The sequence below is a fragment of the Thalia democratica genome, chromosome 1 (assembly GCF_965202585.1).
Source record: "Thalia democratica chromosome 1, ktThaDemo2.hap1.1, whole genome shotgun sequence".
NCBI lineage: Eukaryota > Metazoa > Chordata > Thaliacea > Salpida > Salpidae > Thalia > Thalia democratica.
Genome location: NC_139165.1, coordinates 66,551,903 through 66,574,125, shown reverse-complemented (window position 1 = coordinate 66,574,125; position 22,223 = coordinate 66,551,903). Strand labels below are relative to the sequence as shown.

At 25.1% G+C, this 22,223-nt stretch overlaps 1 protein-coding gene across 1 annotated transcript; it reads right to left on the bottom strand.

Moving 5' to 3' along the window:
* Positions 1-1,885: 1,885 nt before the first annotated feature.
* LOC145833356 (coiled-coil domain-containing protein 92-like) lies at positions 1,886-8,430 on the bottom strand. Its single transcript, XM_082940540.1, has 4 exons — positions 8,221-8,430; positions 5,093-5,137; positions 4,173-4,330; positions 1,886-2,897 (listed from the first exon to the last, which is right to left on the bottom strand). Exons 1-4 carry the CDS (start codon positions 8,357-8,359, stop codon positions 2,310-2,312), a joined length of 930 nt encoding a protein of 309 aa, XP_082796666.1. The 5' UTR covers positions 8,360-8,430; the 3' UTR covers positions 1,886-2,309.
* Between the last annotated feature and the right edge of the window lie 13,793 nt (positions 8,431-22,223).

The following is a 22,223-nucleotide window of genomic DNA, read 5'->3' as shown; positions in this document are numbered from 1 at the left end:
TGCTTATGAGGACATATGAAATTTTAAAACTAACTCAGGACAGTTATATCGACTCAAAGAGTGGCAAGGCAATCCTGATATCTTCAAAGTTAATTGTTTTTTTTTTGTAAGCTATGTTTTATAATACTAAAGAAAAAGTAAATATTTATTTTCTTTAACTTTTAGATTATTATTTTAAAAAATATGCAAAGTAAAATTGTATGGCATGTTGCAAGTCTAAAAATATGTCAGATAGGAAAACTATCTGAAGTTCAAAAGCTTGAATTGAAAAATAGCAGACCAACACCAGATATTGCTATTACTCAAGACTGCAGTTAAAGTAGTATGAAATTTTTATTTTTGTTTATATTTCAGATTTTCTTCATTTCTTAAGATTTATTTTTACAGTTTTATATAGGTAAAAATGTAGAAACTAAAAAAAAACTAGCTCTTTAGATTTCTTCTACTAAAAATTAAAAATTTCAGTTATAATACTGAAAATTTAACATTTTTATATAAAAGATAAAAATAGTATATTAAAAGCTGCAACAAACTAAAAGTATGAGTTATTTTGAGTTTGCTACAATTCTTTGTTGTTTATATAAAATAGATATTGAACATTATTTAAAAATTGCACAGAGAAAAATGTTTTGAGGTATTAATTGTTATACTTAGTTGACTATTTATTTGTAGTTTAAGGTGGGGGGGGGGGGGGGGTAAACCATGTTTTCTACAAACTGATCTTAATTTAAAGATTTTTTTAAGCTTTAAGATGCATTTTTGTTGTTTTTAAAAATTCGAATTATTTATTGAGATATGACCAGTCAAAGTCGGGCCGCATAATAGGTTCCCTATTGGAAGGAAAGACTAAAACAGCGAAAAAAGGCTAGTTTGTTTAAAATCTACCTTCAAACTTTAACAGTTTAACCTTTATACAATAACAAAAAACATTATTTGTGAACTTAAAAATTGGTTGTAAATTTTTTTTTTTAAATTTATATTTTATATAAATATCTAAATTCATAAGTAACATTTTTTTTTTGTAATTTAAGGAACTTTTTCTAAAATTTGAAGAAGATTGCTTGAAAAATGAAGTAGGAGATAGTTTTTTAGTAATTTTTTAAATTTACGAGAAAACTGACCCCAAAAAATTTGCAACCCAAAAGTTTTAATTTAGGGGATTTTTTGGGTAAAAAATTTGCGTACCCCCTGACCAAAATACCACGCTACGCCACTGATAGGAGTTAAAAATTTTTGGGTTCCATGAAAACATATCGTATTAACTTAAAACCTCCAGTATTTCTCTTTAAGGAGAAATGTCTTAGTAAAAGTGTTTACGTAATTGCACCACTAGCGGCGCTTATTAAAATTTGATCATGGTGTGCACCGATTTTATTTTTTGCAGTTTGGTGTACATGATTTTGATTAGCTTGACGACCAATGCCTTAGAGTATCCAATTCAAGTATTTTTTATTTAGAAAAACAGAATTTAAATGTTTAAAATATTTAATTCTTTTTATACACAAATTTAACGATTAAAATAGCGATACATGGTAAGTTTTCAATTGTATTTTATACATGTTCAAACAATTTTTGCAAAACTGAACTGATAACATTTAAAAGAATGGATTTTGATGTTCTAATGATAGCGTTAAAATTAAAAAAAATATTTACTTTGAAAATATACGACGAACATAAAAAGCAATTTTAAAATGGCATGTGTGAAACTATAATTCTTTAATTTTAAGTTTACCCTAGATCTCAATTTAAACTTAGTGAGTTAATGTCAAATAAACATTTATGGACTAAAAACTTATTTTAGCTGAACAAAATTTAAGTTATTTTAAAAGCTTTGAATTAAGGTTATTAATAAAAAACAAGGTATTGATAAAACATAAACTCAGCGAAGGGTTATAATATAAAATACTTTTGTGTACTAAGTAAAAGAACAATTATAAAATTAAAACTTTTTTCTCCTAAATTATAACATGCAGCTATCAATTATATAGTCTACTGAATTTTAACCAACCAAAAATAAAAGATTAAATTACAAAAAGGTTGTTTAAAATAATTTTCAAATAAATAAATAAAAAAAGTGCTGTAATTATTTCTTAATACTAAGAAAATTATAAATAACGCTTTTATACGATCAAGCAGAGTTTTATTACGTTGAAATTAAACAAAAACACGCAGTGTAAACGAATGGTCAGACATTAATACAGAAAAAATGTAAACAAAGCTCACTTCAACACAATCTTGTAACAGTTTTTAGACTCACAAGCACGTGAAGTGATAAAGTTTTGCATCATAAAAAAAATTGTTAACTGCTTTTAAATCTTATGCAGCTTTTGTATCGTTGTCCCGTGTTCGTTATTTGCATTTATAGGCACGTCTAAAGTTGGCGTTTTCTTGAGGTTGCGCTTAGTTATATAACATTCGATGTTTTCCTCGGCAGCATGCTTCTTCGTTATCTGCTGCTTTGTTATCGGTGGCAACACCGACTTCGGCCGAGATTCTCCCTTTTCTAAAGTTTCTAAGCCTTCGTTTTGCGGCTGGTTTTCAAGAAAAGGTGTTGGATCAGGAACGGACTTTACGAGGGAACTTCTTCTTGAACTTCTCCTGCTGTCAAATGAGGAAGACGCAGTTTTTCCTTCAGTCGACTTTTTAACTGAATTAATGCTTTTTTGAGGAGTAACTATTTTGTATCTTCTGGAGGAATGCGAAGGTCTTTTTTCTCCTGAAGGTGGTGTTGGCAGCAGTTTCGGAGACTTCTTCGAAGGTGATAATTTTTTTGCTGGATCGTTGGAAAGGCGGTGGAGTTTGGAATGGGCGTGGTGGAGCTGCGTTGTGAGGTACGCGATTGTGGTGGCTCGAATGTCAAGTTCGCTGGCAAGCGTGGTCACCTGGTGCATCTTTGCCTGTTTGTACACATCACGATCACAAATACACACAAGGGGTATAAGTTAAAATAATAATAAGCAGTTTACAGTAACATGATTTCGTCATTTTATAAAGGGTGTAAATATACAAGTTCATAAAGTTTTTTTAAATCACATTTTAATATTCTTCACACTAAAATTTGTGTTTAGTCTAGAAATCTTTTATAGAACATGAATACACGCGAGTACATGTAGTACACGATTACAAAATTACATAAACTTATTATAATATTATTAATTTATAAAAACTTATGAAAACAAAAAATGTTAGCATTAAATTTAATTGATTAAATGTAAAATAAATCAAGTTTTCTACTATATTGAAAAAACATTATTTTTTACTAACTATTTTCTAATTAAAAGAATAGCAAGTTTGATTTTACGTTGAAATATACTATATGGAACCAAACTGCAAATTATTAGAGACAAAAAATACTAAAAAAAATTCTACTGTCTTAGATTTTTAGTTATATTTTAAAGAGTTAAAGTTGACTATCATATGTTTAGGGATAGGGGCAGAAATTATAAATTGTAGGTAAATGTCTGAATTAGCATAATAACTATAGAAAATATTAACTTTACAAAAGTTCCCCTAACTACCCTTTAAATTAAAAAAGTAGAACTTTTTTTTTGTAGTCCTAAGCCTGCGCGTCTGTGTTACTGGGTAGTGAGCTAGAACTGTCTTTCTCTTTTCGGCTAAGTGCCAGGACGTTTTTAAGCCTGGTGTTAGAATACTACTTACTAAATTAGGAATTATGTTACCAGAGTTTCCGTGACTCATAACGTTGAGTATATACTTAATAAATTTACTAATAAACTTTATATATAGAACTATAAAATGATATGAATTTATATAAGTGACTAAGTAGCCAATCTACCAGTAGAAGAAAATTGCATAAGTAAACACAACAAATAACACAAATATTCTACAAGTCAGAAAGTTCTTTATGTTCTTAAAATGTTTCAATGTCAGAATCTTACGTGTGAAAATATATCTTACTAATAATACAGAGTCTTAAAATGCGATGTGCTTCTTGCACTATGATGGCTAAACTGAGCACAAAAACATACATTGTTTATTTTTAATAAAGGGATTTGATAAACAATCATCTAAAGCCTCTGGCGGTAATTTGATAACAACAAAATGCATGTTTTGTTATACTTGAAAAAAATAGTTTTTTGATTTATTTTAGTGGAACAACTTAGTGATTTAAAAATTATAATTTTGAGCTTTAAATTTCGAAAATAACAAACTTTTAAATCCTTCTGATGAATAAAATCAAGTGATTTGACTTTTCCTTCTAGTTCAAGGATTCTTTTATCTTTTTCTTCGATATTTTGTATATAAGAGACTTTTTCATCAGCAGATCTGGATGATTCTGTTTGCAGCTTCTTTATCTTTTTCTTATAATCTGGTAAATTTTAGTATTGTATTAATTTTTATGTTTTCCTTGTTTATGTATTATTGAAAATATACGTTAAAGATTTTTTTTTTTAAATTTAAGTTTTGTATTAGTTTTAAATAGATTTTATTTAGTTTACTGTCAAGCAACACTAGGACAATAAAAAACTATACAGGGGCAAAAAATCTGCATGTAAAAGACAGTGATTAAATTAGTTTCAAACATTCTAAATAGATAACAGTAAAAAGAACAAGACATTGTGGTCCGTATAACAGCAATCAAATCAAAAGACTGCACTACTGGTTACACCATAAACGTTTTTACAGTAGATAGAAGCAAAGCAATTAACTTTTTTTGTTAAGTTATAAAACTAAGTAAAAAAAGACTGAGGTGAATTCAAAAAAAAAAGTATTTGAGAAACATGTGTAGCAAGATAGTTTACTATTAGTGTAAAGAAAATAAGTTTTACTACAGTAACAAAAATATTCAAGTAAAACTATGAGAAGTTTTTTTCTAAAAAACTTGTCATATAGTATAAACTTTAATAATTACTATGCTAGAATTTTTAGCTTTCAAAGAAATTGACTATTTTAAAAGATGGAACAAAATTATTTAACAAAAAAAAAAGCTTTCATTATGTTCGATATTTAAATGTGATAATTAAGATATAGAAGATGATAAATAAAAATTAAATTTCAGTAAAAGTACAGCTTGATCATAACTTAATTTCAAGTGTTTACATTAAATATGTGAGAAAATAAAGAAACTAACCAATTACTGACTCATCTTCTTTTAATACAAGCTTTAAAGTTAGATCTGAAACAGTAGTTTAGTTATTTAACTGATTAAGTTTAATACTATACTAAAAATAATTAACTAAATAAAAAACCCTGTTGCAATGTTAAATTTTGATTATATTAAAAACTTTAAAAAAACTTTAGATTACTAGCATATAAATAGTAAACTACTAGAAAACTACTTAAAAAATTTATTTCATAGTATGTGAAATCTGTACAGAATAAAAACTATATGTTGTTATTAATATTAAAATATGTTTTAAAAAAATAAGTAACTAGAACAAAACGATGATTTTATTAATCGGTATATGATGCCACTTCAACTGTTCTTTTAATTACATCGACATTTTTACACTTTTTTCTTGACAATAAAACAACTGTTTTTAACAATGGAGTTATTATTATTATAAACATTTTATTATTATAAACATATACAATTTTTTACAAAATAAAGTTGTTAATAATTATTTATCTATAAGTTTCTATGTTTAAAACAGATCCAAATATAAGTAGTCTTTTTTAAATATTAATTATTTAAATTTAAGTATTAATTAATTTATATATTATAAGTTCTTTACTTAAGATTAAAAAAGATACTTGATAAAAAACTTTCAAAGTTTACATATAGTCTATGCAAAGTAATCAAATAAAAAATTTAAATTACTGAGCTTTTGAAAAAAAATGTATTTTTTGCTTAAAAACTGCATATAGGAAAACCTTTATAACAAGATTCAGCAGCATTTTATTTTTTTTTAAATAAGTTACTCTGTGGCCACACTATCTTGAGAATAGTATTTCGCAGGAAGTGATTATTCAAACAAAAGTTTCAAAAGGTAAGCTAATAAACTTTAATGAAGTTTTTTGTTCTATTTGCTGTTTTTTGTGTGTTTAACTTTATTTTTTCTTATTTGATTTGTATCAATTTTAAGCTGTAAAGCACACACCATAAAATTTTAAGATTATTCTTATAATTTGTGTTGTGATACAGCAAACATACAAATGATGAAAAATAGCACTACACTTGTCTTGTCCTTTATGATCAGCAACTTTTTAAAAAGTTTAAGAAGATGTCTCTTCTATGTATTGTAAACATTTTCTACAACAAAATTAAACACTTACTCTACAAAGGTCTGACAACAATTGGTTACTATTTTTAGACATATAAGTTAAACTAATTTTAAACAGCCTTTACAATTTTTTTTATAGAAAGCAAACATATACCAATCTGCTAATGCAAAACACAAGTGTTTGCTCAAAAGCATGGAAGCTAAGTTTGATGACTGTCATTTAAAAAGAGTATTAGATTAATGTACAACCTTTTTGATTATACAGAAAAGCTATAAAAAGTTACAAAAATACTATTTAAGAATCAATATCCTGACAAATAATATAAACTAAAATAAGTAAATTTATTTTATTTAATAAATAAACAATCTAATTTTTCAACAAGAATAATTACTAATACTTTAAAAAAAGAAGTACAGCAATTTCATTAGCATTTTAGAACTAACTACTTAAAAATTATTTGTAAATTAAAAAAAGGAGTGTTTAAAAAAAAAACCAAGCAACAGTCATACTAGCATACTCTACCAAAAAAGTGTCCTAGTAATTTTAAAAGTAAGCATTCAGAAATGTTTGACACAAATGTAATATAAGAGTATACCTAATCTGTAGACTAGAGTATCTCCTACATAAAAGAGACATTTTGTAAGATATTTTGAATTTTTGCTGATCATAAAGAATAAGACTTAAGTAGTGATATTTTCCATCATTTGTAAATGTTTACTGTGTCCTAACTTGAACATTAAGAATAATTTCAATGTTCCAAATATTTGTGCCCAAGATTAGCTTCATAGCTTAGAATAGATACTAATCAAACAAGAAAAACTTAAGTAGCAGCATATGAGAAAAAAAAATATTAAAAATTTATTAACTTATTTTATTTTTTTAATTTTAATTGAAAAACTTGTTTATTATAATTTTGCACAAACACATCAGAATCAATTGAAATTTTAGACTTTAACCATAAAAAAGATTGTAATATAATATAAAAATACTTTAATTTTTAAACAGTAGACAAAAACTACTTATCTATTTAATAAATTATGTGTAAATATTTTTAATTCTGAAAAACTGTTTTAATATTTAAAAATAATACTTCTGTATTTTTAAACCTAGATGCTTAAAGTTTAGTTAGCAAGGTTTTGAAATTGTAGAATGGGAGAAGAGGTGTCATTCAACTAAAGTAGTTAAGGCCATAGGGGGGAGTTAAGCCATGTTTTTTACAAGTTGATCTTGTTTTAAAGAGTTTTATTTTAAACTTGAAGATGCTCTTTATCGTTTTAAAAAATTCAAATCATTTTTTGAGATATGACTAGTCAAAGTCGGGCCGCATAATAAGTTCCCTATGGAAAGGGAAAACTAAAACAGCAAAAAAAGACTACTTTATTTGAAATCTATCTCCTCCTACATTTTTGAAGCAATCTTCTTCAAACTTACACAGTCTAATCTTTATACAATAACAAAAAAATTTTACTTTGGAATTAAAAAGTAAACACTTTTTTTTTTTTTTGTGATAAATTTTTTTTTTATTTACATTAATAAAATTCATAAGTAACTTTTTTTTCCCCTTTTAATTTAGGAACATTTCCTGAAAATTTAAAGAAGATTGCTTAAAAAATGAAGGAGGAGATAGATTTTTAGTGAATTTTTAAATTTCTGAGAAAATTGACCCGTAAAATTTGCGGTCCATACGCTTGTATCAAAAATTTTTTACAAAAAATAAAATATCTCAAAAGTTAAATGATATTTTTGAATTCTATAAAAACAGGCTTGTAGTTTGTATTTAAAGCTTTCATATAAAATCCAAAGTTAATTTTTGTAAAAAAAAAAGTTGGACCTCCCCCCTATGGCCTTAATTTAGAGTATTTAAATTATGCTCCACAAACTTTGAAGACTTTTAACTTTTAAAAAACATACATTAAAAGGTTATTAATAGTTATTATAAAAAATATGCTTACAGTTTCTTTTTAAGTATAGAAATTGTAAAGAAAATTAAAAGTAACATTCTAAGTAAGAAGGACATAACATCAAAAAACTTACCATTACATTTAGACTGTAAAGATTTTATCTCATTGTGTAAACCATGTAATGTTTTAGCATGCTCTGTTTCCATAAACAGAATGTTCTTTCTAGCAGACTGTAGTTGAGACTTTAAGGTTTCTAGCCTCAGATGACTCATATTTTAATAAGCTAAAATCTAATTATCTCTTACTAAACATGCTGGCTGGATATATACTTCATTTGAGTTAAATAAATATCTGTTTTTAAGGCTATTTGAAATTTTAGCAAAATAGTTAAGTTAGAAAAGTTCCGATTAAGGACAAAAAAAAATATACTTTTAACAACTGATAATTGCCAATATATTAATTAGGTTTATAAAAAAATTTATTCAACCTTAAAAACTAACAAAATGTGTTAATAAAAACAAGGCTATATGGGGATATATTGTTTTTTGTTTGCTAGTCTGAAGACATCTATTGTAAACTTAACTAACTCAATCTTGTTTAAGTTTAAAAAATAACTAACCTGAGTTCAAATTAGACTAAACTTTTCATCAAAAAAGTAAAGTAAGCTAAGTTTTTTTTAAATCTAAAACTAGCTTTAAATAGACTGAGTGTGTGGCAACATCTGTAATAAGATTTTACGAAAAACTAAGATTTTTAAGCAGAGTTTATCATAGAATCATATATGCCTTTATAAAAGCAGAGAGTTATGACTTGAGCTTATTTTCGATGTTGTTTTTATGACTAACTGACTTGTTTCAATGCTTTGATTTTACTATTGTTGTGTAAATCATGTTGTTTTAGGTTCAAAGTTTTGTACATTTTGGTTTCATAATTTCATAAAAGAGTTTACTTTGTATATACATTATAATTGGTGTATAGATTTTAGATTTTGATAGAAGTTTTATGCAGTAAACTATTTTATTTATGTTTTTCGGGCAGTTATTAGAAATTTATTATTTATTTAAGGCCATAGGGGGTAGGTCATGTTGATGTTATTTCAAAGAGTTTTTTCTAAGCTTCAAGATACTTTTTATCGTTTAAAAAAATTGATTTTAAAATTTGTTATTTATACTAACTAAAACTTAGTATACTGTTTTAAATAAAATCTGTTTTTTTCAATAATGATCTAGAACTTTTTGATTAGGGTACAGCCTAAATTTAATTAGTAACTACTAAAAGTGTTTTTTTTTTATGGCAGTTATGACACAGTTGGATTATTGGTGTGCATTATAGTTGCAGCTTTGGTGAACACTTAAAATTTGAGCTTCAGGATTTTTACCAACTTGTAATTTCTAATAATGAGATATTGACCTTGTGAATTTCAGCCAAATGAAAAGTCACTATAGGTTTTTCTTTAAATTAGATAGTTTATTTGCTTTATTAATTCTGTTAGTTAAGTATTAGATTGTAAAATAAGAGGTGAAGTTACACATGACGTGACTGCTTGACTCTTGCATAACACTAATTGTTAAAGAAAGGAAAGTAGATATTTTCTTTTTCACAAAAAAAAAATCATGTGTAACTTGCATAAAAGCTTGTTTGGCAAATGTTCAAAGAATATTTGTACCCTTTATTAGAAATTGCCCCTCTACTAGTTAATTACTTATTTACTAATTAACTACTTTACTGATTATTGTCCCCTGATAGCCAAAATACCTCAAAGAGGTAAAAATTACTAACTTGGAAAACTCTGATGTAGCATTCAGGGTTGCTACAGGGGAACGGGTCAAAATTGCACAAAGACAAAATTGGTAGGAAGACAAAATTGCAGAGGTTACTAAATTGCACGAGGGCACAAAATTGCACAAAGATAAATTTGCACGGGGGAACAAAACTTCACAATAACAATTTTGCACAAGAGGGTCATTTTTGCACAAGAGTATATAAACAACTAACTAACCGAGAGTAAGGCTTATGGGTTACAGTGATAGTAAAAAAAAAATTAAAATAACTAATAAAAAATATCATAAAAAAAAGAGCTACCAACCAAAGGTAAGGGTTAGGGGTAACAGTGATGGTAAAATAAACTGAATTAACTTAATTAATTTTAAAAAATAAATAAACAAATTCAACCCATGAAAAAATGTCTCCATGCAATTTTATCATTGTGTAGAAGTGTCTTTGTACAAAGGTATTTTTGTGCAATTCCGTGCCCTTGTGCAATTTTTTTCCCTTGTGCTAATTTGACAGCTACCCTGCCACAGATCAAGCTGAAAAATTTTTCCTGACTTTTTGATTAAATTTTTAATTACAACCAATTCAAAAGTACTAAACAAAGACTTAAAATTTTTTACAGGTTAAAACAACAGTTCTTATGCTGGATTCAATCATATAACTTCCATTGCATCATTTAAACTAACTCTGTATGATCGATGTATATACAATAAACGGTATACTATCAAAATCGACCCATTTTTTTTTAAATATATTTTTTATTTATTAATTTTTTTTTGCACTTAAAAATTTACTTTTTATCTATTTTTCACCATCACTGTTACCCTAACCATTAAAATTGAATTTGACTGGGTGGATTTTGAACATGTCCCGCAATAAACAGCTCTATAAGAAAAAAAAACTGGTAGCTTTACTATATAGTAAATACACACGTGAGATCATAGAAGATTTTAATTTGTTCCAAAAATTTAATTAGAACATGAAAAAAAAAGAATTGCAAATGCAATTTTTTTTTTGAAAATGACATTAGCAGAATGCAGTTTATAGTGATAAGGGCATAGGGGGGAACTCCAACTAGATTTTTACAAGTTGATCTTATTTTAAAGAGTTTTATCTGAGCTATTAGATATTTTTGACCGCTTAAAAAAGTTCAAAGTTATTTTTTGAGATATGAGCTATCAAAGTCAGTGGTGACCTTATTAGGTTCCTAATAGAAGGCACAAACTAAAAACAGAAAAAAAAGACCATTTCACTAAAAATATATCTCCTCCTTTATTTTTTAAGCAAGCTTCTTCAAATTTTAACAGAAAGTGTATTATTAAATTAAAAAAAGATTGAATGCAGGATTTTTTAAATTTTGAAAAAAAAAAATTTATTAAAAAAAAACCACCTATTTTTTTTGTTTTTTTTATCTAAAATTTTTATTTTCTAATATTTTTGAAATACCAACATTCAAAGTCTTTTAAACTATAAAAGAAACATTTTCTAAAAGTTTCAGATTGAAGTCTAAAATTGAAGAAGAAGATAGATTTTAAGTGTTTTTAAAATTTCCAAAAAATTGACCACAAAAAATTTGCAGTCCATACGTTTGTATCAGAAACTTTTTATAAAAGTTACAATATCTCAAAAGTTAAATAAGATTTTCTAATTCTACAAAAACTAGCTTGTAGTTTGTACTTCAAGCTTTCATATAAGATCCAATGTTATTTTTAGTAAAAAAAAAATGTTGGACCCCTCCTCCTCCCTATGCCCTTATTTCTTATTTAGAGCATGTTTTTACCACATTTCCTGACATTTTTTATAAAAAACCCCCATTTTTTCCTGACTTATGTGATTTTTTCTCAGTTTTCCTGATTTTCCTGACTTTGTAGCGACCTTGAGCATTTGAATTTTGTGCTAGTTTGCAAAATCAACAAGCAATCTCAAAAAAAAAAAAAATTGCAAAACAGTTCTGAGTTAAGTTTAACTTTGAAACTTATCATATGTCAAAATAGTACTATTAAAAGAGAAAACTTATTCAGGGTTTGTGAGCAAATTTTTTTTCATTTAGCCTGACTGAGACCAACTTAGCCTGACATTTTTTCAAAGTAAAGAAAATCCCCTTTAGAAGTCATTTTAGGTATTGGGGGGGTCTTGATTAGTTCTATTGTAGTCTCCGACTTTAACCAGCTTTGTCTCAAAAATCTGCAAAAAGCAACTCAAAGCTTTGTTACAAATCAATAAAATAAGACTAAATTGTGAAAAAGGTGATTGACCCCCCTCTACGCCCTTAACATAACAAATTCAGTGATAGTCAGCACAAAGTAAAAACATTTTAATTACAAGATTTATAATAAAACGATGTGCATAGTCATATTTTATTAAAATTTAAAATGAAACTTTTACACAAGTCTTAAAACAAGTAAAATGTTCATTATAATATTTTGACTAATACTTATTATTTATACATAATTATAAATCCTAAACTCTAAATAAATACAGTGATTGTTGATGTCATATCAGATTTAAAAAGCTTACTCTTGTTAAAAAACCTTTAGTATTTTGTTCTTGTGAAGAAAAATAAATTGTACCTAAAATATGTACTCCCACAAAACTTAGTACTTATTTATAAAAGCTAAGTCTAAGTGTTGTGAATTTCTCTAATAACTTTAAACCAACAGTAAGATACATGAATAAACAGGTAAGAGTTTTAATCTAAAAAGTATTTAGTATAAAGTCTTCAAATTAGAATTAAAACAGTTCAACCAACTAAGCTCTGAAAAACATAGCTGATGTAAACAAATTCAAACAAACATCTAACTTGTTGAACTAAACTGTAATGTTTAAACTGTATATTTTTATTAATTTTCTTAATTATGACATATAACCTACTCAAAACAAAATAGACATTCAACAAAATGTTTTTTTCATTTATTTTTACAAATACTGACTGATTTTGTCTTTAATAACTAATTTTTTATTTAGAAACAAGTTCACATCTCAATTTGATCATAAAAAGATTTCTCAATTTTTTTTAATCAAAAATTTTCAAGCATTTTCACTGAGAAAAACTGATATTCTCAATAAAAAAATTCAAAAAAAAAAAAGATTTAGCCTGACTTTTTGAACTATTTTTCAAAAAATCTGATTTAGCTAGACGCGCACAAACTCTGTTATTTATGCAATTAATATTCAAAATAAATACTTTTTATGTAAAATGATATTAGGACTCAACTCTCTCCTCTTAACAATAAACATTCACGAAATTATCTAGAAAATTTTATCAAGAGTAAATTTAAGTGCCAACTTAAAATAGTTTTATTTTTTTACTTATAAGAAATTTCAACACAATATAATCATGAAATGTATTCAGATATTTGTAATTGTTCTATCAAGTTTGCAAAAGTCACTATTACACCTGCAATAGCATTGTTAGCTTCCACCAAGTGATTTGTTACCAAGTGAAATTAGCATATAAATTTTTTTAGCAGGGTATAAAACTTAATAGATAAAAATATGCTATGTCACTAAAGTTAAGACAGCTGGTAATAATGTTTTAATAATCTTTGTGCAAAATTTTCAAAAATCAACTAAAGAGAAAACATGATTTTTTTATTATTGTTTCAATTCTTAAAAATAGCTTTAACGTTATCATTTAAGATAGTTTTAAAATAAGTAATGATGAAGGTTCATATTTAACTGTGAGTGCGTCTTTATTTAATAGTAATTGTTTTAAATTAATTTTGCAAATGTATCTTCATTTTCAATAGAAAAAAAACTTTTTCAGTAAAGTTATCAAAGACGTTAATCAAAAAATGTTCTAACTGAATAAAGACAAACTAGTAAAAGCATGTATAATATTTATTAAACGACAAAAAATACGCTCATAAAGTTTAGTCCAAAGACCTGGCTGGTGTATAAAAAACCTTTCGGTTATCGAGTCATGCACCAAAACAGTTCAACCTCATGCCCAGGTAAATGTTTTTAGAATGTTTTGAAGTCTACCTAAACGATGTTTTTATTTAAACAACATGATTTTGATTTCTAAAGCGATAACTTTTTAACGAAGTTTTTTAAAAAAATTTAATAATCTATAACGACACCAAATTGGCTTGACTTTAATTTTTACGTTTAAGTTTAGAAAGCTAATTGGGGTTTTCGTAGTTAACCAATAACCTCACTCCACAGCCTGAATCGCTTTGACGTGACATATGGAGTAAAATTCTGTATAAAATCAAAGTTTGCAAACTTTTTTTATGCTTCCGAAAATTATTTTTTATGAATTTTCAAAACTAAAAACAATCAAATTTAAAACAAGGGTTACTACTAATTAGACAATGAATCGTAATTTCTTAAAAGTTTTTACTGTATAAATTTTCTATATCAGAAAAAAGGTTTATTTGAAACCTAAAAATAAGACAAGTTAATCCTGTAGTTTAAACTTTTTTTTATGTAATTGCTTGTAATTGCTTAAAAATTATAAATATAAAGTTTACATAAAGAAAAAAAAAACTTAATTTAATTATTAAAACTTTAAAATATTATTTTGAAAAAATAAGTTGGCTAAAGTTGTCTTGGTTCTTGGTCAATTTGTAATGTTTTTAGAATGTTTTTAAGTTTACCTAACTGGTGATTTAAAAAAAATATTTGTATTTCTTAATTTATTTTAATCTTTTAAAGTTTCTCGGTAAAAAAGAAGAAAAAAACTTTTCAATTTATTAATACTTTATACTAAAATTTCGGAACATTAAATAAAAGTATTAATTAAATTTATAAAAAACTTTGTATTTGCTTTGACAAAATATATAAAACTTTTAAGTACAATTATTTTTTCAAAAGTTTTTTTTCGACGATTGATTTTCCATTTTAAGAGACATTAAAATTTAATTTATGCAAACAACCCTTTAGGTAGTCTCGCACCAACTATCATTAGACTATTTAAACAAATATATTTAAAGGTCTCAATGCAGAAGAATCACAATTTTCTGGCTACCAATTTTCTTCATATTGTATTTTTTTTCAATTGCCTATTTGATGACTTACTGTTTTGTCTTGTTAATATATTTAGATATATTTTGTTTCAGTTATGAACCTAAAACTTTATGTTTAGTATTAGTTATATAAATTACTAAATTAATTTATTAAAACAAAAAGATATCGTAATTTTTTTTTTAATTTGGTATGTATAAAACGCTTACCATACAATCGAGATATTTTTCGTACACCAGGCCCTGGAAACAAATTCTAGCGTTTTTTGTGTTTTAACAATAATACCAAGTTTTTATTTTTGTGACCAAAACACTGCTTTTTGAGTAAAATAAAATGTACAAAACAATATAGCTCTATAAAGTTTCGTTTTTTCATCAAATATTTGCGGCAGTCCGCTTATCTAGTTAATTACTGTGCGAAAATTCTGAAAGTTTTCATAAATTTTTCGTTATAATTAAGTTTTATCAATAATTTATAAAAATTATAAAACATGAGTTATTAGTACTAAAAAAGATATTTTTATCAAAAAGCTAATATATACTTAATATATAATAAATTTAATACTTTTTTTTAACTTTTTGTAAAACTTAATTTAAGTATATTTAATTAATTGAATATAATTTTTTTTTTATGTCAAGTATTTCTTAATCAGATAAAGTTTTTATTTTAACTTATTACTTTAAAGTACAGCCACCAAAAAATTGTAAAGATTAATGTAAGGGATGAAAAGCTTATGAAAACTTAAAAAAAAGTTTGTTAATAATTGTTTTCGTAATTTTTATGGTTATAAAGCTACAATACAGATAGTAATTCTGACTAAAAAAAAACAGTTTCGAAAGTTAACAAAACAATTGGATAATAAAAGTATCTCATGTTAATACTTAAATTTTAGTTAGTAAATGTGTATGAAGTATGATACTTATAATATCATGAGATGTATTTTTATCGTTTGAACGATGGAGTCAAAAAACCAAATACGCATATTTCACCACAAATATGTGTTATAAATACCATGCACTCTAAGGATTTGTTCACATAACAGTCATTTACTCACGGGACATAGAACATAATTTTCATGAAGTATTTTGTTTAAAAATTCCTGATAAAGCATGGCACTTTAAAGAAATAGACATTTTTATTAATTTTACAATATAAATATTTATTAAATATTTGAAAGTTTCTAATAACGCATGAGACTTTGAATAAATAAATATTTTTTATCATCTTGTTGTTTTAATCTTTTTTATTAAATGTTCAATATGAGTCTTCACTTGTAAACCTTTCAAAGTATAAACTTAAGCTTAAAATAAAACTTTAAATTACTAAAACTTCCAATACTTTTCAATACACTGTTTTGTTTAAATGGAAGATTAAGCAAGGCTAAATATAAATAACAACTATTTTACTTGTTTGTAAATTACTAAAATTTGCTAAATATTTTGTTATTTAAAAGATTTCAGTTTTGGTTAAAACAAAAGAAGCTAAGAATTTAAATAAATCATTAAACTGATTAATGACTTAAAAAATAAACTTTTATTTTACTTCTAGTTAAAAAGCGTTTAAGTAAATTAGAAATTAATAACTTTAATTTTTTTTTAAGAATGGTTTACAACAAACATTAAAAATTTTTACAAGTACTTATATTTTATAATAGTAAAAACAAAAGACTAATAAATAAAAAAGTTATTAAATATTTTAAATACTCATTGACACTAATAAAATATACAACAAAGTTTGAAAACAGTTTTAATTTTTAAGCTTTAGTTTTACTATTTCTCTTTAGTTAATAATGTATGAAAAAATTTAAAGTTAATACCAAGCCTTGAAGTGAGCTTTTACAATTTTGATATAAAAAAATAATTAGAAAGATTAAATATTCTGTTAAATTTTTAAGTTTGCTTTAAAATACTCTTTATCAAAATTAAAATCAGGTATTGTAAACAGCTATTGGTAAAACATTTGATTTTTTGAATTAAAATTTTAGATGCAATAAAGAAAAACAATACATTTAAAAAACACATTAATGTTTTTATTTAATGTATTATTGTGTGCATTTGTATTTTCTAAATTACAATTTATTAGAGCTATAATAAAAAAAAGATCACTCATTATACTTTTATAACAATAATACAAATATGAAATTATCGTAATTTGAATTTGTGAATTGCTAATTTTTTATACTAGATATAGTATAAAACAATTAGTTTAGTTTCTAGAAAAAAGTAATTACTGACTTTTTATAAAATTAAGACAGATCAGACTTATGTAATTTTTGCAAAAAGTACAAATTGTCATGTACTTGTTTACCAAACAAAAAACAAAAGATAACAATTATCATTTATTGCTTGACCGGAGGAACGTGATTTGATTATAGCTTTACAAAAAAAACTATTTTATTTGCATTAAAATTTAGAAACTTTAATATTAACTTTAAACAAAAATCATATCTTCATGACATGACGCTAATATAATCTTTTAATTTATTCAAACGGTAAAAATATCATCGTCCTTGTTATTAACGTTGTGATATTATAAAGTTTAACTGCTTTAAATACATCACTTGGCTATTTTTTTTCTCCTCATAAATTATTTTCATTATAGTATGCATTTTAAAAGCTTTTTAAACTTTTGTGTCTCTTCCAATGACTTATCTTGTTCTAATTTAGTTTATAAGTATAAGTATTACTCACAGTTGTGAATAGTTCAAATAATAATAAATTTTTTATACTATTTTATATTTTTTAGGTTTTTAAACAAGTTAATACTCCAAAGTTTATTACACTAAGCTAAAAAGTTTTAAATCTATTTATAAATCACTTATTTTTTCACGTTAAGTTGATCTGAGTCAAATTCTATGGTATGCTTGTTTTAATCTATGTTTTTTCTTTTATCTTTTTATTTTTGTAATATATAATTTTGATTTAAAAAATGATTTTTATTAAGCTCAAAAAAAGTAAGTGTTAACTGGTGTGTAGCTCGATGACCGTGAGGTCTTTATACACATCAAATCTTTTGACAATGATTTAGAGCGTCAACTTTCTATGCTGTTCATTAAACTGACACTCACTTATAAAAAATTATTATTTAGTAACATATTGTAAATGCAGTTTTAATATTTAGTTTTCATGGAAGCTGGTTTTACAAAAAAATAATAATTTCTAAGTGAAAACTTTAAATAAAAAAACTATTTTACTCGATTTGTTACTATTATTAAGCTATTTAGTTTCACTGATTTTAGAAATTAAACATAATAGAAATAAAGTAAATAGTCTTTAAGAAAAGCAAACAAAAATATTGTAGTTTGATTAAGAAATATTTTTTCACTTTATATGAAATTATTTTGAACAAAAAAAGAAATTAATTTGAATTTCTAGTATCTTCGTAAAAATATCAATCAAAAGTAAAAACTGACAGTTATATTTCAACGTAAAAGTATAATTGCTTAATCTATAAGAAGTCTTAAAGAAGACTAGTGGGTTTAATATTTAATATCTAACATGATTAAAAACTTTAATTTATTATTAAAGTTATTAAGTTCCTTCGGAAACTTATAGTACATACTATACAAAAAAAAACTTAAAAATATTTTAACTACACTTGTTTATCTAAAATTATGTAGCTAAAATGAATAAAATGTTCGCTAACACAAACATATTTCGTAAACACAAATGTTTTATAAACTACCCAAACTTTTTTAAACAGCACATTTAACCTTGTCTGAGCTAAAATTATCAAACAAATATAACGTTTTGTCACCTTAACACTTTTTCAGATTGTCAGTATAAAATATCTTACAATGTGAGAAAATTAAGTTTTGTTTGAAGTATTCAAGTAGAAGTAATTAAGCCTTTCCTTAAATTTTATTTCTTTCAAACGTGTCGTTGTGAACTTTGAAATTGTAACTTATACATCGGTATTAAAAGCAAATCTGCAAACTCAATCAGGCCGTGAACTTTCAATCAAGTTTAAGATTCGCTGTTCGACAGCGTCAATTGAAAAACTTGGATTGCTATTCCCATAACAACGGTTGCAGTAGTAGATTACTTTTCAATAGCTATAACCCATCGACTCGCTTGGCATTTTAACCTTTGCATCCGGTTTGTTTGTTTCAAATATTTTCATCACAACAATCGAGCGACCTTTCGACTGCAAGTTGTTCAATTGGTTTTAAAGAGTACGACAGAAATAGCTAATTACACAAAACACAAGTAATGGTGTCGTTTTACATCTGTGAAGGCATGCACTGACTGTATCACTAATCTAATATGTTCTATTGACTTTGAGACTTATCAAAACAGTTTTATGTTTGTTTACAATAATCATATGGACACTTTTTGCACTTTTTTGTTAAACACTCGCTAACATTTTACCAATTAGTTTAATGTGCGTTGATGTGCAAAATTCCCAAATTAATTAACTATCATTTGCAGTTTCATGCGAAATATAGTAAATATACTAAATTTTAACTTAGAAAATTTGATACTTGTTTAAAGACATAATTTCAATTAAAAATAAGTATTTTGTACTTATAATAACTTTATAAATTTATTCAAACATTTAAAAATAAAAAGTATACAAAAAACTAAAACTAGCATGCATGGACAAAATCTATATTTAAGTCTTAAACTTTTAAAAACTGTTATTTGCTAGAAATTTTCGCTACTAAAAGATCTGAACGAAACAAGTTCGTTAGAATATATAAAAACATTATGCAAAGTACTCATTTTATTAAAAACTAACAAGGTTTCTTCATGTTAAGTTAATAAAACAGTTCTATTGAGATCTGAGAAAACATAAGTACCTATAGTAATAGAAGATAAAGAGTGAAACGGTATAATTAATTTAACGTAGAGATATTTCGCAAAATTTTAACAACTTGATAGTTTTTGAAGTAACTTTATATACTTTTTACGAGCAAAACAAAAACAAAAGAAAGAATTAAAAATAACCAAAATTACTGCTTTTTTTTCTTAAACCATTTAGTAAGTTTACAAAAGCGAACAAACATATCTAAAAAATTAAAGTGGTTCTATATTTTTACAGTTTTCAAGGCATTTTATATGCTGTTTAAGCTTGAAAATTTTCATCCAATAAAGCTAGTTAGGTAAAATAAAGTAATGCGGTCGAGTGACAAATATAGTTTTACTTTAGCTAACTGCATAAGCCGCTAAAATTAAATCATAAAACTAGAACAGTAGATAAACGATAAAAAAAGTGTAAAAGCATATATTTAAAAACAAAACAAAAAATACCACAATATTCTAAGTAAAACTTAAATGACACTAGAATATATTTTATGGATAGTATAGTTTACTCTTATTATTTTGTGCAATTAAACAACAAAATCGTAGATCTGCATTCTTGCGGCAATTTTACAAGTAAGTAATAGTTTGTGCTATCAAAATGTTTTAGTAAAACTTTTATACGAGTATTTTTGTGCTACAAAAATGGCTGTATAAAAAATTTCAATAAAGTTTTCATTAAAATTAGCTTGAATTTTCTAATTAAGTTATTTTGTGATCAACAAAAAAAGTTTATCAACAATTAAACATGTAATTACAAAACAAACTTAAGAATGAATGTATATTGGTAATTATTTTTAATGCTAAAGTATTTCTTTATTTTGCTATACTATATATGGAATACTTTAGCATTTATTTGGTTTTGATTATAAATTTGAAGCTAATATAATTAAATATTGTATGATGCATATAACAATAGAGTCTTCTAAATTCTTAATAGAAAAAAAAGCATTAGAAATAATTTATTTTTTTTAAGTACCTTTATAATAAAAGTGTTTGCTATAATGACCTTATAACTATATTTTATAAACATTTTCACTGCATGATAAAAAGGTAATTTTTAGAGTATTGAAGGCTTTAAATGTGCTGTTTAAGATTTTGAACTGTTATAAAATAAACAAAATAAAATAATACGGTTAAGTGATAAATATAGTCTTATTTTAAGTAGTAGTCTTAGACGCTAAAATCACACAAAGTACTACACTGCTGGTAGTGTTCCATTTTATAAGTAATTTATTATTTCCGTTGTTTTATCGACGTAGTCCTTAATGGTTTTGTTAGTTAATACTTTGTAGGGTTATTAATATACTCAACGTATTTGAGTAAGTAAAAAATCGCACTAAAATACTTGCTACTCCAACTTCAATTTAGATGTGCATCGTGGTGCAAATTAAAATACGTTGTTATTCAGATTAGACTTGGAAATTAAAACAAGTTTTTTTTAAATAAATGTTTAAAAAATTATGTTATATATAACAAAGTCGCATATCAAAATAGTGCCTTACGCTCCAAAATTTTGAGCTTTTGATTTTATACCAAAAAACTTTTTAAGTCGTTTGCATAAGCTTTAGAAAAGTATTAAACAGAATGAACATACAAAAAACTTTTTTAAGTATTAATAAGTTTTACTTGCAACATTTTATCAATAAAAGTAGTTTGATTATTTTTTTAAGATTTACTTTAAGCAGCAAAGTTTCAAAATTTCACAACCGACACACGACACCGGCAAAGTAAACTGAAGCTTCACGAACTGAGTGTCAGATTGCATGTTAGCAGCAGCAGCGCAAGTGCAGTGGGAACTTTATTTTGGCGGCGTGATTTTTTCTTAAACAAGTGCTTCATATTATTATTAATTACTTTTTTTTGCAATCGTAACTCTCATTTAACAAACTCTTGAAAATGTGTTATAAAAGCAGTTCGACTCAGTTCAATTACAATAAGCTAAATTTGAGCGTCGATTAATGGTAATTTGGTAGATATTCATAACAAAACGTAATTTTTCTAGAAACAAATTTAGAGCCAATTATATTTCACAAATTAGAACTGAGCGTAAAGTTACTAAATTGCTATGAGTGTTAGCTAATTTGTTTGCTAAAGCAGGAAAGTTAGTTCTTTTTGTTAAAGTTATTCGTAGTCACAGAAACGTAGCGTTAATTTAGTAGTAAAGGTTAGAAAAAAATTTCTCAGTTAAAACGTTTTTATTTCTATACAATTTTTGGCTTTGATTAAAAGAAAGTTTTTGTATTTTTGTTAACTTTAAATAAATGTTCAAGTTTAAAATAAAAATTGATAAACAATTTTTTTATTTTTAAACTTTGTTGCATGAAAATTATAAAAATAATAACTTTTAGTTTTTGAAGTTAGATAGTATTGTTTATTGAACGACAAAAAATACGCTTAAAAAGTTTGATGTAAGGACCTGGTGTAAGAAAAATAGAGAATTTAGTATGACTTACGAAAATTATATAAAATTTAGTTTATATACAATAATTTACAAACAAATTAAAAAATGTTATAAAATATGTAGTCAAATCTTAAAAACTATTTTGTATAACCCAATTTGTAAGACATAAAAAAGTTAAATAGTTTTATT

Excerpts from the sequence above, each read along its gene's own strand:
- LOC145833356 (XM_082940540.1), bottom strand. The coding sequence starts at position 8,359 with ATGAGTCATCTGAGGCTAGAAACCTTAAAGTCTCAACTACAGTCTGCT. Across the intron at positions 5,138-8,220 it reads TTTACAGTCTAAATGTAATG|ATCTAACTTTAAAGCTTGTA; the intron begins GTAAGTTTTTTG and ends CTACTGTTTCAG. Across the intron at positions 4,331-5,092 it reads AGAAGATGAGTCAGTAATTG|ATTATAAGAAAAAGATAAAG; the intron begins GTTAGTTTCTTT and ends AAAATTTACCAG.